General features: G+C 39.4%; 1 protein-coding gene across 5 annotated transcripts in view; it reads left to right on the top strand.

Annotated features, from left to right (window-relative positions):
• Positions 1 to 20,312, top strand: part of FBXW7 (F-box and WD repeat domain containing 7) — a 121,239-nt gene extending 100,927 nt beyond the window's left edge. For 4 of the 5 annotated variants that reach the window (XM_082237644.1, XM_082237645.1, XM_082237647.1 and 1 more), the window contains 7 exons: positions 4,805 to 4,928; positions 6,462 to 6,598; positions 8,129 to 8,242; positions 9,919 to 10,100; positions 11,282 to 11,507; positions 16,217 to 16,427; positions 18,437 to 20,312. In XM_082237644.1, the coding sequence (XP_082093770.1) occupies positions 4,805 to 4,928; positions 6,462 to 6,598; positions 8,129 to 8,242; positions 9,919 to 10,100; positions 11,282 to 11,507; positions 16,217 to 16,427; positions 18,437 to 18,705 (1,263 nt within the window). In that variant the 3' untranslated portion in view covers positions 18,706 to 20,312. Of the gene's footprint in view, positions 1 to 4,804; positions 4,929 to 6,461; positions 6,599 to 8,128; positions 8,243 to 9,918; positions 10,101 to 11,281; positions 11,508 to 16,216; positions 16,428 to 18,436 lie in introns of those variants that run through there. The other variant, XM_082237648.1, reaches the window with a different exon arrangement.
• Positions 20,313 to 27,772: the final 7,460 nt, after the last annotated feature.

Here is a 27,772-nt window from a genome sequence, read left to right as displayed (position 1 = left end):
ATGAAAAATATCACCATCTACTATCATGCTAGGCATGATGTCTTAGAGAGAGCTTGTTACACCCTCTCTTTCCTGTAGTTTTTATTAATTATTGAAGGTTACTTTAATGAATGTAATGTGACCTAAAGATATTCATACTAGTTTTCTAAATAAAGTATTAGAGTGAAAACACTTGCCTTAAATTCTCTAACAGAGTGTTTGGCTAAAACAACCTTTCGAATGGCATCGTTGTGGCTGCAGCAAAGAGACCAGGTTGCCAGGGCGTGGGAGCTATGTTTCTATTTTATATCATACAATTAAGGCGTGTGTTGCTAATCAGAGGAAACTGTTGAAATATCCTTTTCAGTGCAAGAGGTAACATTACATTGGTTTGGGTACACTATACAATTAAGAATTCATTGTTGGCCATTTGTTCTGTATTTTAAAAAGTTTTGGATTTTAAAGTTTTATGATACTTCTGTGATTTTGCTGTGCACCACCTTGATAAATAAAATTAGGGATATTGGGGAAGTGCTGCTATCCCTGTGAGACGAAATAGCCAGATGTGTGGCAGGCGGTGAGAGAGAGGGGGATATGATCGTTCTCTCCTGCTAGTTTGATTTGCCTGGTTAGTTACACCATTGGACCACTCTTAATACACGACGGGAGCAGCAGCTGATTTCTTGATTCCCCCACAAAGCTGACTGGAGACTTGAGAATAAACCGCAGGGTTATACAACTGGTTTTTCTTCTGCATGGCTTTGTACACCATTTTATCCAGACAAGAAATCTACAGACTTGTCCTTCTCAATCCAAGAAAAGCTCCAGAGGCTATGTGCTGCTTGTGGCTTGGCATGGCTATTGATGTCTGAGCAAACATTTGTTTGTGCAGAAGTGCCAAACATAAAATGCTAATGTGGTTCTGTGCACAAGGGACTCTTAAACAAGGAACAGGCTTTCTGATCACATGCTATATGACTGGAAAGGAGTTGAGAAGAATCACTAAGAGTTCTTTCCCGGCATGACTGGCATCCTCTTATGCTTATTAAATCCACTGCATTTTGCATAGCTTTTCGTGGCAGAATTCTCTCCCCCCCCCCCCCGGTTTTGTTTGATGGTTTCCATTTTTTAAGTACAATGTAATACAGTATATGTGAATATTTTAGGACCCACCTTATTCCTGTAATTTAAACTGTTTTAAACAATTTTTAATGGGTAATAAACTGTAATAGTAATATTGTATATTTCCTTAAAATCCACATATTCTCATAGAAGCACGACAGTAGTTTTCATAGAATCATAATTGGAAGGATCATCTAGCCTAGCCTCCTGCAATGCAGGAATATGCAGCTGTCCCTTACGGGGATCGAACCTGCAACTTTGGCGTTGTCAGCACCACTCTCTAACTAACTGAGCTATCAGTTTGTGAAACATAATAGTTTTTTACATTGTTTCTTTCTATGGGTACTGTTTCTGTTGTAGCTACTTACCTTATACATACGTTGATTGCAAGAACCCAGAAATCTTGACTTGCCTGCGGTTTCTTTGTGCTAGTTCTATTTTCTGTTTCTCTCCCCCTGCTCCCAGCTCACCTTGTAATTAGCTCGGTGTCATTTCTGAGCTCAGGGTACTTTCCTCTTTGCATTTTATGCAAACTAAGTGCCACTGTGTTTAGTGGGATCTACTTCTGGATAAGTAAGTGTACTTATGAGGGCAGCCTGAGAGAGCTTTGGAAGTTTAAGCCTAGGGGAACTCAGCCGCCAACACTCTTTTCCTAAGCAATTTTTTTATTATGAAAAGCAGGCAATGAGTAGCTGGCAGCAGCAGAGGTCTTGTACACTTCTTTCTTAAGGCTTGCGTGTTCATAAGTATGCTCAGAAGTGTCCTTTACAAGCCCTCCAGATCACAGTGGTGGCTTTTAATTGTCTTTTGGCCAAGGAGACCTTGGACACGAGAATCTCCATGCATCTGACTGGTGATGGATGCTTCCTGAGTATGCTCAGTCTCATCCGAAATTTGAGAATCTTTGGGTCTGTATGTAATCGGCCCAGGTAAAATTTCAAAACTTGATTTTTGACCCATCTACACTCCTTCTGAAATGATTGCCCCCTAGTCTTAGTTTTTTGAGCGGTCTTTCAAAAAAAATAATCACATAGGAGTACCATTTATTTTATGAATTGTTACACTTCTTTCATGAAAAATGCAGTGAAATAAGATAGAAAACCAGTAATTTAAATTATTTATCATTTCTTAGCTAGAGAAGAATTGCTGTTTGCACCCCGTGGTTGTTGGGTTTTTGTGTTTGTTTTTGACGTGACATTTTTCTTTTATACTCGGGTTTCTCTTTAGATTGTATAAATCTTTTGCCTTTTTTGACATTTTCTCTCTCTTTCACATTTGTCTAGCTCCTCAGTTGTTTATTTTAGTTATCAAACAAATGTTTAGGTATATAAAGCCCTTTATTCCTAAGATAAAGAGTCTGTTTAAAATCCCTCCATGGGAGAGTGGCTGTCATGTGTTTACAAAGGAAGCCTTGATTTTATCAACCACAGGAGGAGCAGATGTACCATGTGACTATGCATATAAGAAGCCTCAGGGCACACAAAGGCATTAGATTTAAACTGCGGGGAAATATTAGGCCATTTGAGGAACAGTATCAGCTATTGCAATGGTTCTGATATCCTAAAGGCTGGGATTGTATGACTACTTTTAACTACCACCTACCCATGTTATATATTGCCCCCCGCCTAAGACCTTTAAACATCATTTAATCTTTCCCTTTTATTGTGTCTCTTTCCACTTCCCATTTTTTCCCCAACGTGTTGGATTATAAATCTCTTGTACACCACTCATAAATTGAGACTTGTGAAATAATTGTGTGGTTTTTATATCACGCTCCTACCTTTTTTATTACTCCTATCCATCCCTTTAGCTATCTGTTAAATACAGCCAAACTGGTTGTCAAACATAATCTCTTCTGGAAGCCCGTTCAGCTTCTGAAATGTTAAACAACCGAGGCATTACTTCTGTTGAGCTGCAGGAGCTTCCTGTGCTCAAGCGGAAGCAGTGTTGGACATTCGGCTTCTGAAAAACATTTTAAAACCAGAACACTTCCGTGTTTTTGGCATTCGGGAGCCAAAACATTCCAAAATAGAGCTGTTTAGGAACCAAGGTTTGACTGTACACCATTCTTTGATCTCAAATGTTACTTTTAAACTGCAGTATGAAAAACTGCTCAAAAACAATGCACTCTCATTTTTAAATTTGCCTCCACCGAAACACAAAAGAAAACAGTGTTGCCATGATGAACATTTCCAAAGAAATGCTGCGAAAGAGGATGCTAGCCAGTTAATAGATTTGGGGCGGGCGGGCTGGGGGAGAGACAATGGGAAAGTGGCCATTCTATATAATGATCACCACTCTGACTTGCCTTTTTATGTATTTTTATGTAGTTTGTACTGTCTGTATTCAAGCTGCCTTAATTTCTTTAGTTTATAGAATAATTAAGATTAACAATATAATATTATTGGATTTGAAACTGATTTTATGTATCTAATTGCTGTTTGTTTAACAAAATTTCTATAACATTTGATTCTAAGCAGTTTACAAGAAATATTAAAATTATCGATTAAAACAGCTAAAAACAATTCAAAACATTTTAAAAGAATTAAAATAAACAGTAAAAGATTAAAACATTTCAACTTCTATATGTCTGGATAGACTTTCCTAAACAAATATGCTTTAAGCAGGCACTGTAGAAAGAGTACAAGAGAGGTGTCTGCTTGGTGTCAGCCAGGAACAAGGTTGTCATTATGATGCCTCTGCCCTGGGCTCCCCTCTGCCCAACAACTTCAGAACAATCCTTGCTGTAGAGCATGCAGCAGATAACAAGAAAGGGTTGCCGTATCCTCCACCCGCCCCCATATTCAGCTGAGAGCCCTCTCAAGCAGCTGCCTTCTTCATATACCAGCAGGCAGCAAAACAAATGCAGCAGCAATGGGAGACTCCCACATTTCCCCCCCACACCTCCACATTTTCAGAGTTTCTCAGGCAGCTACCTGCTGACTGTTCCTTGTGGCCAGCAGGCAGCAAAACAAGTGAAAGGTGATTCTCTCATTTCTTCCGCCACCTCAGCACACACATTTTTCTAAGTCTTAGCAAAGGGGATTGCAAGAGACATTCGAGAGGGGGAAGTGCTTAACCCCTTTCCACCACTGTAGAGCAGTGGAGGATGTGCAGTTAAACACTTCCTCCCAAATCAGACTACCACCCTGCTGCTTTAAACTTTAAAATCCATGGGAAATACATTGAGACCTCAGTCTGGTCCAACGCTGCCAACTTCATTTATCTCTCTGTTCATGTTAGACTGCTGAAGTAGGGACGGACAGTCTTTCCATTTTCTTGAAGTCTTCAAATTTTTCCTGCTCTTTTTTCCTGTAACTGGACCATGTACCTTTGATCACTTGCTTCATATATCCAGCTACAGAGAATACTGGTACACCCTTGTCACACAGGTTAAACAAGTATTATGCAGTTACAGTTTTGCTTGCCTTTCTCGGAAAACTTTATTTTCCAAAGCCATTGCGTTAAACTAAATTATCAATTCTGTCCCATATTCACGTGGTATTTATGACCCCACTAGTATGTCTTAATAGATCATCCTTCTCTCTTGGCTTCTCTGATTTTAGCAGTCTGTTCTACTAATGCATCCACTGTGCTTATGATAATCATTGGCTATATGAAAATACAAGACACAGTACATTTCCTAAAGTACAGCAACCAGAATGGGTTTAATCTCTGCTTCTTCTTTTCTTCTTCTTTTAAGTTGGCTCTGTATGTGCTTTCATTCCTGGAACCCAAGGACCTGCTGCAGGCAGCACAGACATGTCGATACTGGAGAATTCTGGCAGAAGACAATCTTCTGTGGAGAGAGAAGTGCAGAGAGGAGGGTAAAGTTCATTAAACTATTAATTCAATCATTAAAGGTTTTTGTTTGTTTTTTTTAAAGATTTTTCAACGTCCTTTATGGAAAAACAATTCAACATGTTTTGTACATTGTGCTTGGTCTATGTGGTACGTGTACCTTCACCAGCAATAAAAATCCATATATGTGTCAGTTGCAGGCTAAATTAACTATACTTTGTATAAATTAATTAACTGTAAAGGTTAGGAAGCAGAATTGTTTTAAATCCAATAGAAATAGAGGGTTCCAAAAACTCAGAAGGTGAAGCCTACCAAGTGCAAGCAAAACTTCTGTTTGGCAGTTTTTTGTGTTCTTAGCCAATAATCCCTTGAAGGAAAGCAAGAAGTGGTTATTTTAGTGGTTTCTTATCAATTGCACAATCTGGTTAGGTAAGAATTTTCAAAGGTGCCTAAACAAATCAGAAAGCCAGTGTTAATTAAATTCAGTGCCTTTCTACCATATACTTTTGTGAAACTACTTCAAGGCAACTTACAAAAATAAGCTCTTGCTTATTTTTGTTGTTGATTTTCCCTGAGAAAATATAAGTTTAAGAAAGACTCTCCAGATGTGAAGCCTGGCTGTTGTGTTAAAGGGTGACCAAGTGGATGAAATTGGAGCAGCTTCTCTGTACATAAAAAAAAGTCTGTTGGTACTTATTGCTAGGATTGTGAGATCAAATGGCCAGAGAACAAACAGACTCTAAGAGGTGGATGTCCCAGCAACCAGAGTTTCAAGCTAGTAATGAGATGCACCAGAGGGTAAAGAGGATAACACAGAACCTAAGACTATCTTTGTAATATGAATGAATGAAAGAGATCACAGAATCATTGAGCTGGGATATACAAAACCTTTGGCAGAAACAGTGCTTAAAAGCACTTTAGAGAATTTAAAAAAAATAATTAGTGTCAGTGGCATAAAATTCTGAATCCAGGTGCCCAAAGGAAATAATTAAATAAGTAGTATGAGATGCTGCACTAAATCTGGATTAGCTTAGCAGACATAAGCAGCAAGAAACAGTCTTGCTGATCTCAAGAAAACAAATCTTAGAACCATGGAAGGCTTGAAAATGAAACCAATATATGATTGATAATCTTTGAATAAAATGGAGTTTTGAGATGTAACAGCTGATATTTAAGAAGAGATGGTGGGATTGAGTTGGTGAGGATATGTGGATAGATACTCCAGTATTGGCTTTTCAGGTAGATACTTAGAGGGCAATGAATATTGGTGAAAGCAGCTTCTGCCCGTCCCCGGCAGATATTTTGGACATCCTGCCAGCCCTGCCCATTGGCCATACTGGCTGAGGCTGATGGGAGTGACAGCTTAAAACATCTGGAGGGCACCAGGCTGGGAAAGTCTTGATTAAAGTACAGAACAGATTTGGACAGAGTGTTATCAGCTGGGAAGTACTGTTAGAGTATAGTCAAGTTGCTAATAGTTTTATTCTCTTGGAAGGAAGGGTGTGAGAGAAAGGAAACTGACATTTGTTGCCTGTTTCTGATTTTTGGTTTTAATATAGGAATTGATGAACCATTACATATCAAGAGGAGAAAAGTAATAAAACCAGGCTTTATTCATAGTCCATGGAAAAGTGCTTACATCAGACAGCACAGAATTGATACTAACTGGCGGCGAGGAGAACTTAAATCTCCTAAGGTAACCATCTTTGAACAAAGAACAATATATAATGAATTAAGTTGGATTGGGGCTTATTCTTATTTAATAGTAGCCAAATTGTTTGACATTTTTAAAAGACACCAAAACTTTTAAAAAAGAACTTTCAATCTCTTCAAGTTTTAGCATTTGTTGCATTTCACCATTATCTTTTGTCATAGCCATAAGTGTTTTAACACATAAAATTGAGTGTTTATTGGGGTGTTGCCTATTCTTAGAACATTAGGTGGCTATATGATCCAGATTCACTGAATGCATGTGCATGTGCTTACATATTCTATATGACCCTATCCTTTGATATATCCATCTTTTGAATCATATCTCTGCTATTTTATGCAATCACCAAGAATCGTAGCGTTACAGAGTTGGAAGCGTAATCTAGTCCAACCCGCTACAATGCAGAACCCAAGGTTTGGGTTGTGATTATGGAAACTCAATTGTCAAGGGGAAAGTAAATAGTCTGAAAGGCAGGGGAAACTTGCACAGAACTCACCTGTGTTGGAGTAGTGTACAGGTTTATATTATAATCCAGTGGTCTCCTCAAGCCTTTAGGAGCCCCATAGAAAGTGCAGCACTCTGCACACTGTGACATATTGCACCCTTTTGGGGACCCTGCTATTAAATACATAAGATTCTCACTATCCTGTCCATGCATCACAATGACACGTATTTCATTATTTGCATTATAAAATGAAGTGATTTCCAACATACACAATCTAATACCTGATTTGATGAAAGCTTTTGTGTCTTCTTTCATATTGTACAAAGAGTTCAATTCCTTCCTCCAATCAAACTAAGTGCCAAGGCACTAACACGACTTATTACAATTTAGTTTGTGCTAACAAACCTAGGTGGGGCTATATATTAATACTTATCCAATAGTATTATGGTTAGTCATGGTTGTGAAACTTTTTTTAATGCCTTAGAGATTAAGCACTAAGTAATTCTAACCACCATGAGAATATTTAACTAAGGCAGATTAAAAATGCAGCATATATCATGGTTTGGAAACCACAGGAGATTGCTGCAGGCATGTTCTAGGAAGAAGAAAGCACTACAACTGGTGCCTCACTGCTTCCCAGAAACGATATGGACTGTCCAGAGCATATCATTCACCAGCCTGCATGAATCAAATACTATCAAATACTAGCAAGCCTTTTGATATGTAAATGGTTGCTACAGGGATTGTGCTTTTGGCCTTTTCAGTAGTAGTAGGAGATGATTTTAAGGTGGATGTTAAGGTGTTAATAGTTGGTAGCTACTTGTCCATGCAAGCAAGCAAGTAAGTAAGTAAGTAAGTAAGTAAGTGGTAATTTGCATAGTTGCAACAGACAGAAAAAAAGTAAAATTGTTTGTTAGTAAGAAAAATTGCAGCATTAATCTAGTTTGTTCCTGTTGGTAAAATAGCTTTATGCGTAGAAAGCAGTAATAACAAAAAATTGTAAGAATCCAACCTGTAATTTCTATACATGAGTAGTAGTGAAGTATATGTAAATTCTTCTATATTGTCAGGTGCTCAAAGGTCATGATGATCATGTGATCACTTGTCTACAGTTCTGTGGCAACCGAATAGTGAGTGGCTCTGATGATAATACATTAAAGGTTTGGTCGGCAGTTACAGGAAAGGTAAGCCAAATTGTTAATTGTGTTCTAATCAAATTCATCCTAAATATGTTGACAGAATTTTTCCTGATCAGGCATACATTAGCTGCATGCTACTTCCACTCCCATTCTGAAACTGAATTATGGTTTGTTTTAAACTAAAGATCCCAGTTAATGTCTGAGCTGGGCCACTGAGTGTTAACTCAAACTGGCTAGTAATTCTTGAATTCTGTTACTCAGACTTCATCAGAAAAGCACAAGAAAAGCTTTAAAGTATATGGGCCAGGTCAACTAAAAGCTGTTCTTTCACCAGTGCAAGAGATTGGAGGGTTTCTTTTGGGTGGTTGAGAAATGCTACAGAATTTACTGTCTCAGCACTGCATGAACTCTACTGCACATGTTTGCAGAACAGCAACAGGGATTCTCTTCCTTTGGCTCCCAGTTTACTGGATCCAACTCATAATTATTATATGTCAGGATATTTTTGTAGTATTCTTACATTTATTTACCTTTTAAACTATGATAGTTTCAAATGCACTTTGTCCTATTGAAAATGTTATTTGATTTTTTTCATAAAAACTTGTATTTTTATAAGTTACTTTGTGTGCTCTACCAGAGTCACAACTCATACACCATTAGAAATAAATGGTAGTTCTTTGACAGTAATTTTGCTATGGAATTATTTGCCACATGTTTTCCAGTAAATATGAATATATGTTTATCATTTCTGTGTCTGATGTAACATGTATCATGTTTCTAAATGTTTGTCTGCCTGTCTTGTATTCTTTTATATGAATCCAATGTTATCAATGGTAATTTGTTAGCAATCCTTTATCTAAGCTGGTTTTCTCATATTCCAAATGGCTGGTAGAGCAACTTCAGTAACAAATGTAAGACTTTTGTTAAACACTGGCATTGAATTAGACTTAAAATAAAGCTTGAAAGTCATTCAGTAGAGAACAGATGTCACAAATAATGGCTGTCCTTGATAGTCAACCAAATTGTGGTTTCCAGAACCCCACTTTCCCCTTCACTACGATCCAGTTAATGTCTACAGTGTCCAATGGGACGAACTCCCATTGGAGTCAAAGCACAGTGCTGCTGTGTAGGCTTCAACAGCAGATGCTACGTATTACTGGTAGTTAATACATCTAGGATTAGGATCAGGCTGCTGGTCTCTGATCTTTATCTGTACTTCTGCTTGAAGTCAGGGGCAGTGCCCATCTTCCCTCCCCACAGTCCATGCTTGGAGCTGCACTACAGAGGACTTTGGAAGCTCAGTACAGTTGCCATGGTTATCCCTCTACAACTTCAAAGTTGAGGCTTGCAATCCAGTTTGAAGTTGGGAAGGAATGTTGGAAACTGACTGGTTTTTATACACACCCACACCTGCTTTTCCCTTTCACTAAAATCCTGCCATGAAAGGTATTGCCTCATGTAAAATTTACAAGTCGAGCTAGGACTTACATTTTTCAGTGTGGGAATGGGGGGAAGTGAGACACTCCCCCCTCCCATTTATAAATGCAATACTGCTGCATTTGAATTATGATATCATCACTTGCCTGCCAGTGTAGTAGCTTCGTAACAAATTATAGCATATCATTGTGTGAAATATGTATGAAGAGTTGGGTAAATTCATCTATCTTTTGTCATCTGTCCTCTTTGTCTAAATGGTAACCATGACAAATGCTTGCTTTCAGTGTCTAAGAACACTTGTTGGACATACAGGTGGAGTTTGGTCATCACAAATGAGGGACAATATAATCATCAGTGGATCTACAGACCGAACCCTTAAAGTGTGGAATGCAGAGACCGGAGAGTGTATACATACATTATATGGGCATACCTCAACTGTGCGTTGCATGCACCTGCATGAAAAAAGGTAACTGTTTATCAACAATTGTAATTTGATTACTTCTTCAGCTTTCCTGTACTTTACATTAAATCAAGCTTAATTAAGTTTCAGTTGGAACAGACAACTCAGTTAATGAAACTTATATAAGCTTCAAAAACTTAATTGCAAAAATTAATATTTTAATATAAATCTATTCATACAATCTGAAATAAATAATGAATAAATAATCCTTACATTTGTAATGAGTTTTTATGCACAATTGTAGAAAAAAACCCCAATCACATAGAAAACTTTGCAAAGGAGAAAAGGGGGAGAAGACCTGAAAAGTGCAGGAATAGAACCACAAGGTGGATATTTAATCATGTAATCAGATAATTGTTTTCTACTAACAGCCTCTTTTCTTTTATAGCCATCCTACTTGTTAGTGTGGTAAAATCACCTCACTTTAATTGACAAAGAGGAAGGCTCTTTCTTTCTCTGCTTGTCTAAACATTACTTTAAGTTTTCGCTCAGTTTGATAATTGCCTTTTTAACACTGAATTTCTTGCATCAAAAGTAGACAGAATTGTAGCTTCTTAGTCCAGGTCTTAAAACAGAAATAGAGCAAAACTTTTAAGCGGAAAAGGGGAGAACTAAAGATAACTTCCAGATGCAATTTTGCTTTAAAAAGAATATTAAAATATCAATTGCAAACCCATTATTAAAAGAAACGTGACACATGCTTATAGTTTTGAACTGGGGTAGTTCATGAACCTGTAATCTTCATAGGCTGATTATTCTGTACCAGTTAAGGAGAAGTGCTAAAGGGGAAAGACATCTTTAAAGTCCGGGTCCACATTAGTAGGTTAATACTAATGTTGCTTCAAGGACATTAGCAGGTGCACTTTATTTCTAACATTCTCAGAGGGTAAACATAGGTTCGTTGACCCAAAGCTACTAACAGCTTGTTGCTGGTGAGGATAAGGCTGTCAAATATGTTATGAGGAGTGGCATTAGAAAACCAAGCTTGCTTATATTTTTCAGTCTTAAAATCTGGTGCCAACGTTTCAGAAGCAACGATTGTAGCCACTGTGTCTGTCAATAGGAATGGGTTAATTACCTGCTTTTATACATAGAACTTATTTAGGTAGCCGTCTGAACTAAATACAATTAAAATGGCCACATAAAACTAAATGCAGCTTTTGTTTTTCTTTTTTCCCCCCTCCTAGAGTTGTCAGTGGGTCTCGAGATGCTACCCTGAGAGTTTGGGACATAGAGACAGGCCAGTGTTTACATGTTCTGATGGGTCACGTAGCTGCAGTCCGGTGTGTACAATATGATGGCAGGAGGGTTGTTAGTGGAGCATATGATTTCATGGTCAAAGTATGGGATCCAGAAACTGAAACCTGTCTACACACCTTGCAAGGGCATACTAATAGAGTCTATTCATTACAGGTAAGCATACTGCATCTGGTGCTATAAGTGTCCTTCAGTTTTCCACTAATAGTTATGGACACCGAATGGAATATTTGCTGAGTAGACAGCAAATAATAAAAGTGAACCATGTTCTATGCATCCTTGGTTTCCTTTCTCTTCCGTCCTTTGTCTCTCTAGTCCTCTTAATTACATTATAAGCTTTAAATAAAGAGAGCTTGACAATGTGTTCCTACAATGCTGTGAGAGCAACTTTCGTACCAATCTTCGCTTGCATTGTAGGAAAGGTCAACTGTATCCACATTTATCTTACATTTCATTCATTTAAAACCTGTCTTTCTTCCCATAAGGGAGCACTTGCAATCATACAAACCACAATCCAAAATTATCCATTACCAAACTCTACAACAAAACCACACTGATGGTTCCGTTTACTTTTAATTTTGGTAGTTATTGCTTTTTTAATGTTTAATATTACTTTGGGGCAGAAAGGCAATTTATAAAATATTTTAAATAATTAAAATAGAACACAGATTCAGGATTAACTGAATAAGAAGTTTTAATATACTTCCTTATGGGAAAAAAACCTATACAGGCAGCAAAGGGGACAGTATTCCATAGGTAATGGAGGTTTCATTGCCAGAATGATTCTGCCCCTTGTAGAGGTCAGTCTCACTGAGCATGGCGCCACCATATTATCATAATGCATTGTGAGATATACTCTGGACGGCACCTTGGGCCCTAACCATTTAGGCATTTAACCATTTAGGTTAGTACCAGCACCTTCAATTCAGCTCAGATAAATGGCACATTGTCCATGCAACTAATATTGGTTATTAACTGGGTTGGGGAGAAGGTTTGATTTGATCCACTGTTAGCATGGTGTTTCTAGATAGCAGAACCAGTAAACCAGAGAACATTTTTATCTGCTAATTCATCTTTAGAATATTCTGGTGCTTGACTTTGTAGAACATCCTCTAAACAGAGTGATGATAAATGTCAGTGAAGGAAGGAATAGAAATCTATTAATGACCTGTATTTAAGTTGACCAAATAGCTGTCTTGCCATTTTAGCTTGTTATGGTGTGGTATAAAAGAGTGAATTCAGGTATTATTAGAGCCAGGATGTGGAAAATATAAAGAGCTATTTTTGTTGGTATAGTGCAGTGTTGCACCAACCATGAAAATAAGTTTTCTCCGAATAAATTGTGCTGCTGGCATTTAAATAAACTGGAGTTCAATACTTCTAGTGAAACCTATACAGAAAGCATTGAAATAGTTCATTTGGTAATTATAAAAAGTTGAGTTATAGGAATTTTATGTTAATTGTTTTCCTTGCCTCACACACATGCTTAAAATAAAATTTCTGCTAAAATGTTTAATGTATGTATAACATCATTAATTTGCATGATATGTTCTAATTGAATCTTTTGGGTCATAGTTATTTCAACTTAAAATAGATCAAGATGCACCATATATAAGATGGAGAAATATTGCAAAAAAGGAAGGCTAAATTTACAGTGTTTCCCTTTTCTTTGATTCTGATGTGTCGGGGAGAGTGAGACTTGGTGAATCACTTGTGAGGTTGCATTGTTGAGGCTTTTTAAATGAACTGTGTCAAATTGTGCAGTTTTTCTTTTCCTTAGACATGGATGCTGCATTGGTTCAATGAACACTTGGTTCCCTGAGAGTCAATGCGGTTTAGTGGCTAAATTGTGCTGTGAAATTTATCCGGGAAGATCTAGGTTACAGCCCACACTTAAGCATAAAACTCACTTGTTGGTAAGGATAAAATGAAAGGGGTGGGGGTGGGAATAAGAGCACATGTGCAGTTTTACTCCTTAAAAGAAGCGTAGGATAAAAACCTAATATATGAAAAATTAAACAAATGCGGTCCATCTGTTAATTAACTTGGGGTTACTAAAACAGAGTTAAAGTAGTATCCAGTGTTCTAAATGGACCGTATTAAATTAGGATAATTGAAAATTCAATGAAAATACAGTACTTTAAAAAAGGATTGTAAGTGGTTTTGATGATTGCTGTATATATCATTGATGGGTATACTAAAAAGAATTGCAGGCCAAAAACTTAATTATATATATAAAACTGTAAAAAAAATTAGCACAATTTAAAAGAAAAATAGAATAAAGCTTAATTGATACAGATAAGTTCATTTCATCTGATAAATTGCTTGGTCATGTCTTTCATCACTCTTGAATTTCAGAGGTGGTCTTTTAGCTTGCCTACTGGTACTCTAGCATTGTATGGATTGAAAAAGCTTAAGCAGAAGAATAAACAGCTATTCTTAGATATGCTAGAACTCCTGGACTAGACTTACATGCACATTATATATAATGAGTAAATAATCCTGTAGGCCCTCCATAAGTACAAGATGAGTTTCACTCATGTGCGGAATGAGTTTTACCCCTCTTTGCTACTGCCTTGGGGAAAGAGAGTTTATTTGAACACTGTAGTCTGACTGCTTTAAGTTGCTTTGCTACATATGAAAACCTGTGCATTTACAGATGTACCACTTTAATCATGTGACACATAAAAGAACCTTCAAATTATAATTATAATCTACAACAGCCCAAACTTTCATCATTGGTAGTGTAAGAATAAATGAAAACATCATCTGGCATTAATTTAATTTTGGATCTAAAGGCTGCAAAGGCCTGCCTTCTCATAGAGGAAGGAAACTTTTAGGTTCTTCTCTTGAGTTTGACGAGGATATTTCTCACTGCCAATAAATTTGCTTTTTGATATAACTTCACTTTAATTGCTTCTTTGAGAGGATTGAATGGAGAACAGAATTAAGTAACAATTTAATCAAAGCTTTGATTACTAGATGAGAGCACCATATTTAATTGTTCCATCTGTTCGATGGTTATTAATGTAAAATATTTCCTATTAAGGTAATAAGCATGATATTAGAAATATTAATATTTCATCATTTTAAGATGTATTGACATTTTAACTCATCACTGTATGCTTCAATTCCTTGTGGTTCTCAGCAGTGTATTTTGGGGTGAATGCCAGATTTTTAGGGATTCTTTTTGGGGGAAGTGGGGGCTGTTCCTGCTGTTGCTGTATGACTTTCAATCTTACCGTATTTTTCACACTATTGGACGCACCGGTCCATAGGACGCACCTAGATTTGGGGGGGAAAATAAAGGCAAAAAAAAATTATCCCCCCCCGCCAGGCGCGGGGCTAGGGCGGGGGAAGCCAGGCGCGGGGCTGGGCCAGCCTTCTAACCAAGTCGGGGGACAGCAGGAAGGGCGCGCTGCGCCCCTGCCGCTGTCTCCCGAGTTTGCGGGGCTGGCGACGGGGAGGAGCAGGCTTCTCCCCCCGCCAGCCTTCTAGCCAAGTCGGGGAACAGCGGCAAAGGCGCGCTGCGCCCCTGCCGCTGTCTCCCGGGTTTGCGGGGCAGCCGACGGGGAGGAGCAGGCTTCTCCCCCCGCCAGCCTTCTAGCCAAGTCGGGGGACAGCGGCAAAGGCGCGCTGCGCCCCTGCCGCTGTCTCCCGAGTTTGCGGGGCTGGCGACGGGGAGGAGCAGGCTTCTCCCCCCGCCAGCCTTCTAGCCAAGTCGGGGAACAGCGGCAAAGGCGCGCTGCGCCCCTGCTGCTGTCTCCCGAGTTTGCGGGGCTGGCGACGGGGAGGAGCAGGCTTCTCCCCCCGCCAGCCTTCTAGCCAAGTCGGGGGACAGCGGCAAAGGCGCGCTGCGCCCCTGCTGCTGTCTCCCGAGTTTGCGGGGCTGGCGACAGGGAGGAGCAGGCTTCTCCCCCCGCCAGCCTTCTAACCAAGTCGGGGGACAGCGGGAAGGGCGCGCTGCGCCTCTCCCGCTGTCCCCCGAGCTTGTGGGGCTGGCGGTGGGGCTCTCCTGAAGCCTGGAGAGCGAGAGGGGTCGGTGGGCACCGACCCCTCTCGCTCTCCAGGCTTCAGCGAAAGCCTGCATTCGTACCATAGGACGCACACACATTTCCCCTTCATTTTTGGAGGGGAAAAAGTGCGTCCTATAGTGCGAAAAATACGGTAATTTGTTATTAGGCAAGGGCAAGATATATGTGGTTGATCAAGCTGGAAATTTAAACCAATCAAAGCTTGCATCTGTATTAAAATAATGTTTTTTTTTAATACACAGCATTAACAGGTAATATTAAAATAATATACAAGGATGTAATGAAACATGCTCTAGATTAGCCCTTTTCTCTTTGAAAGTGAAGTGGGACATACTACAGATCATCTTTGTGATTTAGGGAAACCCTTGTGTATCTGTAAGTAAGGTTCCGGCTAGTTTGGCCATAGTCACTTGTTCCAGGTACATGTGGAGTAGTTCCTTGAGCAATTTGAGTCACAGTGTAGCCTATATTTGGATATCAATAAATTAAACCAGAGAAGCTGGGTTTAGGCAGCAGTGAGCAATCTGAAATGATCTTACTGTTTCTGAAAGTATATCAGAAATGCTTATCCCCAAAAAGTTTTTGATTTGAGTTTCTACTGAAATGAGGCTGCATTTTAATGTTGTGTTTTAATCAATTGTTTTTATACCTGGTGTTAGCCGCCCTGAGCCTGGTCTTGGCTGGGGAGGGCGGGATATAAATAAAAATTATTATTATTATTATTATTACATATCTAGCTATGTATGGGACTGTAGAAGTAAACATAATCAGTGTTTACAGATTTTTTAAACAATAAAAATATATTAATTTAGTTCACATTTCCCCCCTTAGTTTGATGGTATCCACGTGGTGAGTGGGTCTCTTGACACTTCAATCAGAGTTTGGGATGTAGAGACCGGAAACTGCATTCACACATTAACAGGTCACCAGTCGTTAACAAGTGGGATGGAACTCAAGGACAACATTCTTGTCTCTGGGAATGCAGATTCTACAGTCAAAATCTGGGATATCAAAACAGGACAGTGTTTACAAACGTTGCAAGGTAAGCTTCTCATGGTCTTATGGAACTAAATGTAAAATTCTCACAGGACAACGCAGTATTAATGACTCTACACATGCAGTTATAAATTGAACACATGCTTAAGATCTGAATACAATAAAGAGGATAGGCTCATCTGCTGGTGGGAAATGAATATGGGGGGAAATACTCACTTTTGCATCTTCCATCTCTGTTTCTGCTGTTCTCTCTTGATATCGCTGAATGATTTGTTCTGTTGTAATAGTTTCTTTTCGTTGGCAAGAAAAGTATAATAAATGGCAGTCAGATATGCTATAATAGCAAAGAGGAAGGAACAAGTTTTTCCTAAGCAATTAAATACTTAGCCATTGAGAGAGAGGTCATAGGAATTTTGACACCCATAAGCATCCTGTCTGAATTTATAATTGCCCATCTATGGCAGTGAAGCATTCTGGAGTGCTTTCTGCCCAAACCCTAAGTTGCCACCCAAAAGGTAGAAAAGGTACTTTGACTCTGCAATGGGTCACTTTGACTCCACCCCTCCCTCAGTTCTTTCCAAATGTGGTTTTCCTAGGGAATTAGTTTCTGACCAGGATATTATGCCCTGGGCTTTCAAATGACACCTTGCAGGTGCAGAATGTCTGCGTGCCTTGGAACCTTTCTCTGAAAAAGACCAACTGGCCATGTTGCGTAATTAAAACTGAAGTATTCTACAGGATAAAATTAACACTAGAGAAGTGCTTCAATTGTACATTTAGCCAAGCTGTGTTCTAAATGAGTACCTAGTACTTTGAAGAAAAGAAAGGAACATAAATTTTAACAAATAAAATAAAGCAAGAAAAACAAAGCTCCAGAATCAGACACATTGTCCTTGGGCATCATTTTTCTATGAACTGCCTGTCGGTGGTTATGCACTGATCTAGTAGAAATATTTATTGCTGAAGAAAACAGTCTGAGACAGTTGAAAATTTGTTCAGGTTATTTAATCTAATTTATTTACTCTAATAAACCACATTAATCTGAAAAAATGCAGTCATTAAAACAGCAACTCATTATTTTCATTCGGAAGTTATTGAGACATTCTAGTGGCTGGAGGTTAATTGGAAAGGCAGACAGTACATAAGAACACGCTGCCTATTCATATAAATCAAAAAGAATGATTTCAGAGTACGTGTGGCATTAAAAAAGGTGAAGAGTGGGGGAGGGAAAGAAAAATGTTAGCGTTTCTTTTGTTTATTGCATGGACATATATGCATAGATATGTAGGCATATTCTTTTCAAAACAAGTCTTTAAAAATAAGAGTCTGGTTTTTAAAACATACTATCAGATTTGAAATATGGTTTTTACAGGCTTTTATCCGTAAGTTATTATGGAAAGTCCATCATGCAGTTAAGCCAAATACGCTTATTATTATTCTCAGACTGGAACCTTTCGTTAAAGTTTGGTTATTCATGTGGGTTGATGAGAAAATGTCATTAAGAAGGCAGTCTTGCAAATAAAAATCAAGAACGCACCACACACTGCTCTATTCTCCTCTCTGCTACGTGAAAGAATGACTCACACAACTGCCACAGGGATGCATTGTTTTCCCCTAGTTGGAAAAGCACTGTGGATGGATTTCAGATGGCAAAAGAGGAGCAGCCTTCCCCATAGACACCTCCTTCTACAGTCTTCATAGCTTTGCAAGGTCATCTTCAGATAAGATGGACAAGCACTGCCAGCCTGCTTTAAACAAGTCATTCTAGGATGACTCTGTTTCTGTGCTCTTTCTTCTCACCCAAGAAAGAGAAATCATGGTAGCTGCCACCGCATATCATGCTTTTTCCTCAGGTGTGTAAAGTGCAGCACTATGACAGCTGTTAATTTCATATTGGTTTCTCCTTTTCTCTCGGCAAGGTGTTTTTAAGCCAGGAGTACTTCTTCAGTTGCTACTGGCAAATTTTCCTCTACTTTCTGTTTTTGATCTATTGAGCAGATTACACGCTAGCCTCTGTCTGACATTTCCCTTGTTTCCTGTCTTCAATTGCTTTAGGTCCCAACAAGCATCAAAGTGCTGTGACCTGTTTACAGTTCAACAAGAACTTTGTAATTACCAGCTCAGATGATGGGACTGTAAAACTATGGGACTTAAAAACGGGTGAATTTATCCGAAATCTGGTTACATTGGAAAGCGGAGGCAGTGGAGGTGTGGTGTGGCGGATCAGAGCCTCTAACACGAAGCTAGTTTGTGCAGTTGGAAGCCGGAACGGGACTGAGGAAACCAAGCTGCTGGTATTGGACTTTGATGTGGATATAAAGTGAAGCTTGAAAAGATTATTTTGTCCAGAAATGCAAATAATGTTCTATCCTCCCTCCCTCCCTCTGCAAAAAGGAAAAAAATAATCCCTTGTCCTTGGTGGTGCAGGATGTTGGCTTGGGGCAACAGATCCTAAAGACCTACAGACTACGAAGGAGAAGACACAAAGTTGACGAACTGTAACTGACAAGAGAGGCATTTGCTGTCTCATTACATCGAAAGCTTCACTTTTGAATGGGGGCAGCTTTGCAAAATATGACTTTCCAAATCAAGCCAGGTGCAATTATTTCTTTTGTGTGTTCCTCTCAGTGCTCGTTGAGCATGGTGGAAACTTAAAAAGTTGTTACGATTCTTGTTAACCCTGTTCTTTTACCACGGAAATCTAGAAAGGAGCTTCATACCTCCATTATTAGTTACTGATTGTCTTTCAAAGAAGAGAGCATCTGTGACAGCAAAGAGTCCTTTCCATGTGTGGAAAAGCTAAAATCTTACTGTGAATTGTTTTTGTACAGTTTTACAGCTTTTTTATGTTAATTTTGCCAACCATTGCCAATGTCAATCACAGTATTAGCCTCTGTTGATCTTATTAACTGTTGCTTCCATCTATGCTCTTCAATGCATAAGTTGCTCTGAGGTGGCAAGTTGTCCAGAATTTGGAGATTCCTCAGATGGTTTTAATACATGATGCTGGTGCTAGAAGTAGGTCTTCAACTCTGGGATTGTTGTCCCACCCCTGTACTGTATTCCCAGTGGCCAAACTTATTTATGCTGCTAAATGAAAGGAAAAAAAGCAAATTATTTTTATTTTTTTTCTGCTGTGACGTTTTAGTCCCAGACTGAATTCCAAATTTGCTCTAGTTTGGTTACGGAAAATAAAAAAAAAGACTTTTTGCCACTGAAACTTGAGCCAACTGTGCCTCTAAGAGGCTGAGAGTGGAAGAGTTTCAGACAATTTAGAGTGAAGTTTGCTTGCAAGTAAAGAATTGAGAGTGCGTGCAAAGCTTTTTCTTTTCTTTTTTTTCTTTTCTTTTTTTCTGGGCAAAAATTAAAACACATTCCTTGGAACAAAGCTCTTGCGGCCTGTTCTGTGGGGAAACGTTTCTTTGTGAGGGCTGTGGTGAATGGAATAAACAGACATAATGAAACTGACAAGATTTTTTTAAAAAAAGAAACATACAACAATGAAAATAAATTGCTGGTCAGTCTTAGTGTTTTACAGAATTTGAGAAGAATGACTGTTACAGTTTTATGGTGGTGAGGAACTGACAAGCAAAAGCGATTTGGTTTTTGTGGTAAAGTTGTCACATGAAAAAAAAATGCAATTATCAATTGGTTTGCCTCATTCTCCAAGAGCCACAACTCAAGCTGAACTGTGAAAGTGGTTTAACACTGTATCCTAGGCGATCTTGTTTCCCCTCCCCTCTCCTTTTTGGTTTATTTATAGTCTGATTTTTTTTTTAAATCAGATTTCAGTTTGTTAATTTTAGTTATGTAACAACCTGACAGGATGGAGGAAAACGACCTTTAAAGGGATTGTGTCTATGATTTGATTCACTTAGAAATTTTATTTTCTTATAACTTAAGTGCAATAAAATGTGTTTTTTCATGTTAATATGTCTTCCTTTCAATAAATATCGTATTTAGGTGTGGATCAAGCATAGGATTTGGCAGACACATAGATTCTTAAAACAATCATAGTTTAATTTTACTGAAAGGTCTTTAACAAGCTGTTTTTCACAATTTTAAAGAAACTTCTTAAAATTTAAGAATCTGTGAGGAAAACTGTCTCAAGAGCAACTATTCTTTCTCCTTTTCTGAGGGTTGTTGCCTTGCTTAATGAACCTTACTGAATTTCACATGGGGGTAATATCCAAAGATTTTATTCTGGAGCATGCTGGTAAAATAGAAGCAAAACAAATGCAATTTGCACTGTATACAAACATGTTTCTTGAAGTTCTAACAGTTTCCTCTGAAAGAATTTTGAGATGGAGAAAAGAGTATTAGCATTCATTCTTAATCTTGCTATGTATTTTGAGTGACGGAAAGACATAAATTTGTCATTCTCCCAAATCATGTCCCTATGGGAGCAGGAAAGGCCCCTACGGAAAGCTGAGAGAGAAAGAAGGTAGCAATAGACTGTGTAAGAAGGATCTGCAAATGAAAACGGCTACAAAACAACCTGAGCAGAGTGCTTTTGTGGCAGCGGGAGCAGCAGTTATAACCACATCTCAGACCTATTTACAGGCAAGTCAGAGGGCCTGCGCAGGATGAGGAGAGGGGAGATTGTTCCATTGGGCCAGCACAAATGTTTGTGCTGATGGAATGCTCTTCTTAGTGCTAGTTGAATTCCACCCAGAATATTTTATGTCCCCCCTTTGTGGTAATACTAAAAATCTTGGTTGTGCTCCGCCTCCTTTTCCTTCTTCAATTTTGTCTTTGATTAAATGGAAATTCAAATTTGGTGAATGGAAGGGACAGATCCCAAGTATGTGCAAGCTTCCATTGGACACTTACAGGTGACATTCGAAATATAAAGGTGTTGCCACCCAGGGACAGAGGAAGGTGGGTGCGGGCCGCCCCAGGTGTCACCACTGAGGGGGGTGACAAAATGCCAGGCGGCACTCACCATGGTGCCTGCAGCATGCCCAAGCCACACGTCTCTCCTGGGAGAGACGCGATGGCTTGGGCGCGCGCAGGCTCAGTGCTGTCCAAATGGTCTGCCTGCTGCCTCCCTCCCCCCAGCTATAGGGCCGCTGAGTGGGAGGAGGCAGGCAGACTCCGGAGGCCCCACAGTGCGCCTCGCCCCGTCCCTGGGCGCACCGCCCCATGCGCCCGAGCGGCTTCCTCCACCATGGCTGCCACCACTATTTAAAAGCCCTGTCTCAAATTCTTACATTTCTCTACCAGTCTGTTTCAAGATAACTAATACACATTCTGCATAAAGACAGAGAAAGGTCTGCTTTGTGAAGACGGGATCAGGTGGTTCTTCAGCAGAGCCCATGCTATGCAAACAGCAGATACAAGAGCTGATCCCTGCTGTCCATTTTTTCCATGGATCTTTCATAGCAGGACTAGGAAAGACCACAGCCCAAGATTCTTCTGAGCTGCTGCCTGTTGCTAGTATTAACAGGCAGCCTGTTATAGGCAGACTGAGTCATTGTGTGTTTCTACCAATATAAGGCAGCTTTGTATGCAGTTATACACAGACCTAGCTTCACTTTAACAAAATATTTTTAAGATGACGCCTCCTGCTCACCCAGCCATTACTTTCAAATACTGCTTTATGTATTCATACATTTGTCCAGTTTTCCTGTGGCATGTATATGTTCTTCTAAACCTTAAGTGAGCTACATGCCACCATCAAATATGAAGGTGCCATACAATCAGTGGCTATTTAATAGCTGTTGTTTAGATAAGGATTGGGGTGGGGAAGAAAGTCAGAGTTGCACAACATCTGGAGGTTCTCAAGTTCCCCATCCCTGGACACTAGATGCAAGAAGCACTATAAATATTTGCTCAACTAGAGGACCACCCAGCCTTTTCCCTGTCTTCCAAAAGATACAGGTATCAGTATTCTTTAACAGAAAGCATGTTTCCCAGAAAAGTGTGTCTAGCTGCTGCATGAGGTCTGATTTTATTGCTGTGGGTGAGGTGGAGGTTGTTTCCCCATACTTATGTTTCCATGGAAGCCACCCCATGGTGTAAAATACAACAGAACCTCTAATACAGATCCTGCTTCTGCAAGGCTTGTTTAAAAGACTTTTAGCTTAGCTTCATTGCCACCCTGGCTAGGGCATGTATGGAAAATGATCTCCCACTGACTAAGCACGGCATCTATGCAGTCAAAATGTCTACTTCTGCAGAAAGAAGCTACACATCTTCAAGATAATTTCAATTATGCTTTGACTTTCTTTCCAGCAAATTTCTTTTTCAACAGGTCACTGGAATGTAATGTGCCTCTTTTATCTCTGACGTGGGTGTCTACATTCATACTGACATTTTGTCATTTGCTGGCTGGTATTTCAGCAACCATAGTACTTGTATGGAATATGTAGACGGTTTGAAGGAGGCAAAACAGCTGGAATGTAGCAGTAGCTCCAAAATAGGGCTCTTGTCAGTTTGTTGATCTGGGATATTCATTTCAGTGGTGTGCAGAGATACAGCTTTCATATTTATAAGTAACCACTGAGATGTCTGGATGATTTTATCATAAGCCCTAAAGCCTGTTGTTCCTTCACACACACCCTGTTCCCCAAATACGTTTTACAAACCTATTAAGCCACATATAATCCGTTAAGTTTCATTGTTGGAAAATGCACTTTAATGGGCTGCTAGCTATATAATATATAAAATATGCCTCGGAGTGATGATCCATGACATGTTCTTGCTATTCTGCCTACTTTAAACTTGCAAGAGTTGCTCTTTTCTCACGAAAGCAAAGCACAGCTGTCTACAGCCCCATTACCAAAGCATTTTGTCGCATATATTATGCATGATTGAGTGGTTTTCGGGGCTATGATGTAGCTATATTTCATTCATGGATTGTCATTCTGATCAAGAGTAGCATTGCAGACCCCTATTCAAGTTCCAGCAGAGTAATGTGATGCCAAAGCTTGGGAAGGGAGAAACAAGAGCTACAGCCTACAGTGAAATACTAAATGTGTTTGAACTAAAAGACCTTATTCTTCTGGCATATACAATGTACGTATGCCTCTCATTTTTCTTTATTTTCATTTGTTCTCTGTAGCACTTCTTCCTTCACCTATAGTCTTGTTTTCCAGTTCATCACCTCCCCTCTGCCATTCCCATTTCCCCCCACTATTCATTCTTAATAGAAAAAGTGGTCATAAATAGGGTTGCCTGTATGGCGTGATTCCTCAGGAGCCCAGAATAGCTGCACAATAAATTATTGGCTTTATGTCATCCAATTTCCTAAGAATATTCACTTTCATTTGGCCCACACCTCTGTGGCCTGAGAAGGTCCTATTGCTGTTCTTTGGCTCCAACAGCTCTAGTCCTGAAATCCCAGCTGACGTATGCTTGCTATCAGATGCATTCCCTGTTAACTCAGTCACAACTTTAACCAAAGAAGCTTTGGTCACTGAGGGTGCTTCTAGGTACCCAGATGGAGCTGTAGTTCTGTTTAAGGCTAGTCTTGCTGCTTGTTGAAGCCTTCTCTGGTGCTTCAACTTTAACCTCATTCGGAGCTATCCAGGGTGCTACCTGCTTTCCTGGACTTGCCAGAATCTGACCTCTGCCTTGTCCGACCATTCTCTCAGAACCTGACCTTTGTTCCCCTACATTTGCCATACATTTGCTCAGATGGGCGGAGTGACTCAGTGGGTTGGTTCTTTTCAGATCAGATTTTCAAACTTGTCTGCTTAATATATGAATGGTTTATGAGCTAGTTACCACAGATTTTTGATAATCGTCTTGTCACACCATTTTTTTCCATCAATGATACCACATCATGAGTGAATTTATTAATATTCAGTGTGAACTTGGTTTCTAATATAGATTATTATTTTCATAGAATAATAGAATTTTAGAGTTGGAATACAGGAATCTTTTGTCCAACATGGGGCTCAAACCAGCAATATTGAGAGTCTCATGGTCTACTGACTGAGCTATAATTCTGTTACTTTCATTTAACATACGTTGGATTAAGGTTGTGAAAGAGAAATTAGTGCAATGTTACCTGTGCATAATATTTAAAAGGTCCTATCAAAAAGGAAATTTGGTATACAATAAGAGGAAATAATCAACCAGGGAGAGGTATCTTGAAACAGGGATTGGCCCTGGGGGCGGGGAAGGGCAGTTGCAAAATATGGAATTGTCATCCCTTATGTCATATGTCAACTTATGTTCACTCCTGGAAGTTCATTCAAAACCATTTTTATAGCTTCTCAGAACAAGGAATGCAGAATTCTAGCAGTAACCTCCCTGGTAACTCAATGGCAGAGAAGAATGCAGCAATGACCCAGCAACTGTGGCTTTGAGTTCTGGACTATACTGATGCAACCTTGACAAAGCCAAGCCTAACTAACATATGGAGAAATGGGTCATAGTTCAGTGATGCAGAGCACATGCTTTGTGTGGAAATCTCCAGGATCAATTTTTCATGTCTTCAGTTTAAAAGATCTCAGGTAACAAATGGGGCAGGGACTCAGCCTGATAGATTGCTGTCTGTCAAATACTGGGCCAGATGGAGCACAATGGTAGATTCATATTGATGGTAGCATTACAGCATGACAATGATGGTTCTTGCATATATTCTAATCGATTTCTTTTTATCTACTGGAGTACTTCTTTGCATGCCTGCACTTCCCCTACTTAACGGCGTGGTTGATTTTAGTGTTGATTAAATTATAGATCACCTTCAACAACAGTTTCCAATGCAATTTTCACACACATAGTCAAAAATACAATAGTTTGGATCACAATATATGTTTCCAGTCCCCTGCTTCATCTCACTGTGATGCTCAAAAACCTTTCCAGTGGGTCCCTCCTTCAATGTGGGATGAGGAAGAGGAACCACCCTAAATCACTGGAATCATAAGGTAAAATTCAGAGAAGACAAGTTTTCCAGGCCCTCCTTCCCTGCTGCACACACCATGCCCCAACCAATGCTGTTTGGGAGGCTTTTCACAAGAAAGGGGGGGAGGGGCTGAAGAGAGGATGCACTTATGATATTGATAGTCAATCAAAAACAATGATACAGAAAATTCAAGAATCAAAAGGACTTTTCCTGGTGCCAAAAGAATGGCAATGTGAAGATTTCCTGGAGTTGGAATTCAAAGAAGAGGTATCACAACTGAGAAGCCACTCTGGCCATCACCTATCTTGCATCAGCTGATGGGATACTTGAAGGACAGTCTCTGAAGATGATCTCATTGTAAAGACAGGTTGGTACTGATTCTTTAAGGTACTCTAGTCCCAAGTCTTTAAAGGTGAGCACCTGCACTTAAGCTTTTTAAGGCACTGGTGTAGTTTTGATATTTCCCGTGTTTTGATGTGGCAAGCTATTTGACTGGGTCCAAGAAAGTGAGCAGAGGAAAAGTGTGGTTGTAAAATAGTGTCGCTTATAACGAGTAGTGTTTCAGTCTGGCAAGCTAGGAATATGGGCAGAGAAAATGTAAAACTGTTGCTTATGACCAAAAACTCTGCTGGGTTAATCTGAGCAAATGATGGGGAACTATGAAAGATGTTCTAGGCCTAGGTCTAGGTAGGTGTTAGGTCTAGGTAGGTGACCTGCAGCATGCAGGTCACAGAGCTATCGGGACCAAGAGGTATATGCAGTCCCTTCCAGCCTTCTTAACACTATACAACTTGTCTTGCCCTCTGACAATCAGAGAGTAATGAGGACATTACTGCAGCTTCCCTTTGCCAAAACAGTCTTGTTTTGCTCTGTTAGAACACACCAGGTGCTGATGGAAGGTAAGTGAATTGGGAGGGGGGATTGTCTTCAAGTACCTGTAGCCATTAGTTCTAACTGGCACTGGCACAGATGCCAACATGTGAAGCTTGGGTAACAGGCTTCTATAGGAACCAGTACAAACCAAAAAAAGGGGGACCCAAAATACTAGGAAAAGGAGCAAAAGGTATGGAATGAGATACAGTATGTGCTTTTTCTTGCTTTCCCTATGTGAACCACCCCTAACTTAAGTGATAACTTTTATAGTACTGCAGTGTCACGTTCCCTGATAAAGACATAATTAGCTGGCTCAGACTTTGAGATGAACATGATAAAGAAAAGACCTGATTCCAAAGACCAGCCATTTACTGACTTCCATTTTCTAGGAAAGCATCAAACGATAAGAGGTATATTTATTTGTCTGTCACATAGACATGATCTGGTTCCCCCTCCATTTTTGTCCTTAGTACTGATGCCTCATTCATACTCCATTTCTGGCTAGATTAGTTCTTCCTGAAACCACACATTTATATGAGAAAATTTTCCTACAATGGGACTTCCCTAGCTGGATTTCCGAAAGTATCTATGCATGCAAGCTGTTGTTTACCATAGTAAAGGTAGAAACGTTCTCAGAGCTGTTCGAAAAACATAAAACAGTTTTTAAAAAAGAATTAACTAAAATAAAAGCATTAAAATAACATTCCAAATAAAAATAAAAATCTCCGTAGTAGTAGTTAAAATCACAACTCTAAAACAGAAAGGCAACCTAACCTATAGTATCTGTGTGTTGAATGCCAAATTCCCTGATTTTTTTAAAAAAATATTATCAGTTCATTATTTTCCTCTGAAATGAAATCTATTGCTTACATGTTCTGTTGGCCCATGTGCTGGCTGAGGTTTTTTTATTTATACCACTTCTGTACCTCTTAATATAGAACAACAACAACAACAAATTTGTTAATATAGAAATATATATCTAAGCTGTGTTCTGTGAACTGAAACAACCAAAATACACAGTAAGCCCATTAATACAAGTTACTAATAATTACAGATATAAATTATTTCTCCTGACACACTTCCCCACTTAACACATCTCAGCCTACTGGCTCTCAGGGCCCCAACAAACTCAAAGGTTATCCCTAAGGTCAACACAAGGAAGAGAGTTCCTGGAACCTGCTGATATCACCCAAGTCAGTCACTCTAGGCTTGCTTTTATGGGCAGACACAGAGGTGGGTGGAACTTCCTTAGGCTAGTCACAGATGTCAAGTAGTCCAAAGTACCTGGACAACACCAGCTTGCTGAAAGCTCTTCTGCATACTACTGTAAGCAGACATTTGGGTTTTGTAGGAGAAACTTTGGGTTTCCCCCAAATGCCTAGAGCAATAAAAGGATAGCAGTAAGGTCACTGAGGTAAAAGAATCTGATTCACACAGTTTTTATTAACCTTAGAAGATATTTAGGATACAAGGTTAGGATGATTATTAGTTTTGTTTTGTTTTTAAAACTACTTGACTGTAGATCACCAAAATCTCAGCAGTGTGGCTGAAGCCCTATGCAGTTTTCTGGCATTTTTAGAATATTTCCCAGGCGTACCCTACTCTCTCCTTAAATCCTGCAAAAGTAAAGAAGTCCTCTTCCCAAGGCTATGCAGAAGCCA

The sequence above is a fragment of the Podarcis vaucheri genome (assembly GCF_965113315.1).
Source record: "Podarcis vaucheri genome assembly, chromosome: 9".
Lineage (NCBI taxonomy): Eukaryota > Metazoa > Chordata > Lepidosauria > Squamata > Lacertidae > Podarcis > Podarcis vaucheri.
The sequence above is the reverse complement of the archived record's forward strand: the minus strand, read 5'-3'. Positions and strand labels throughout refer to the sequence as shown.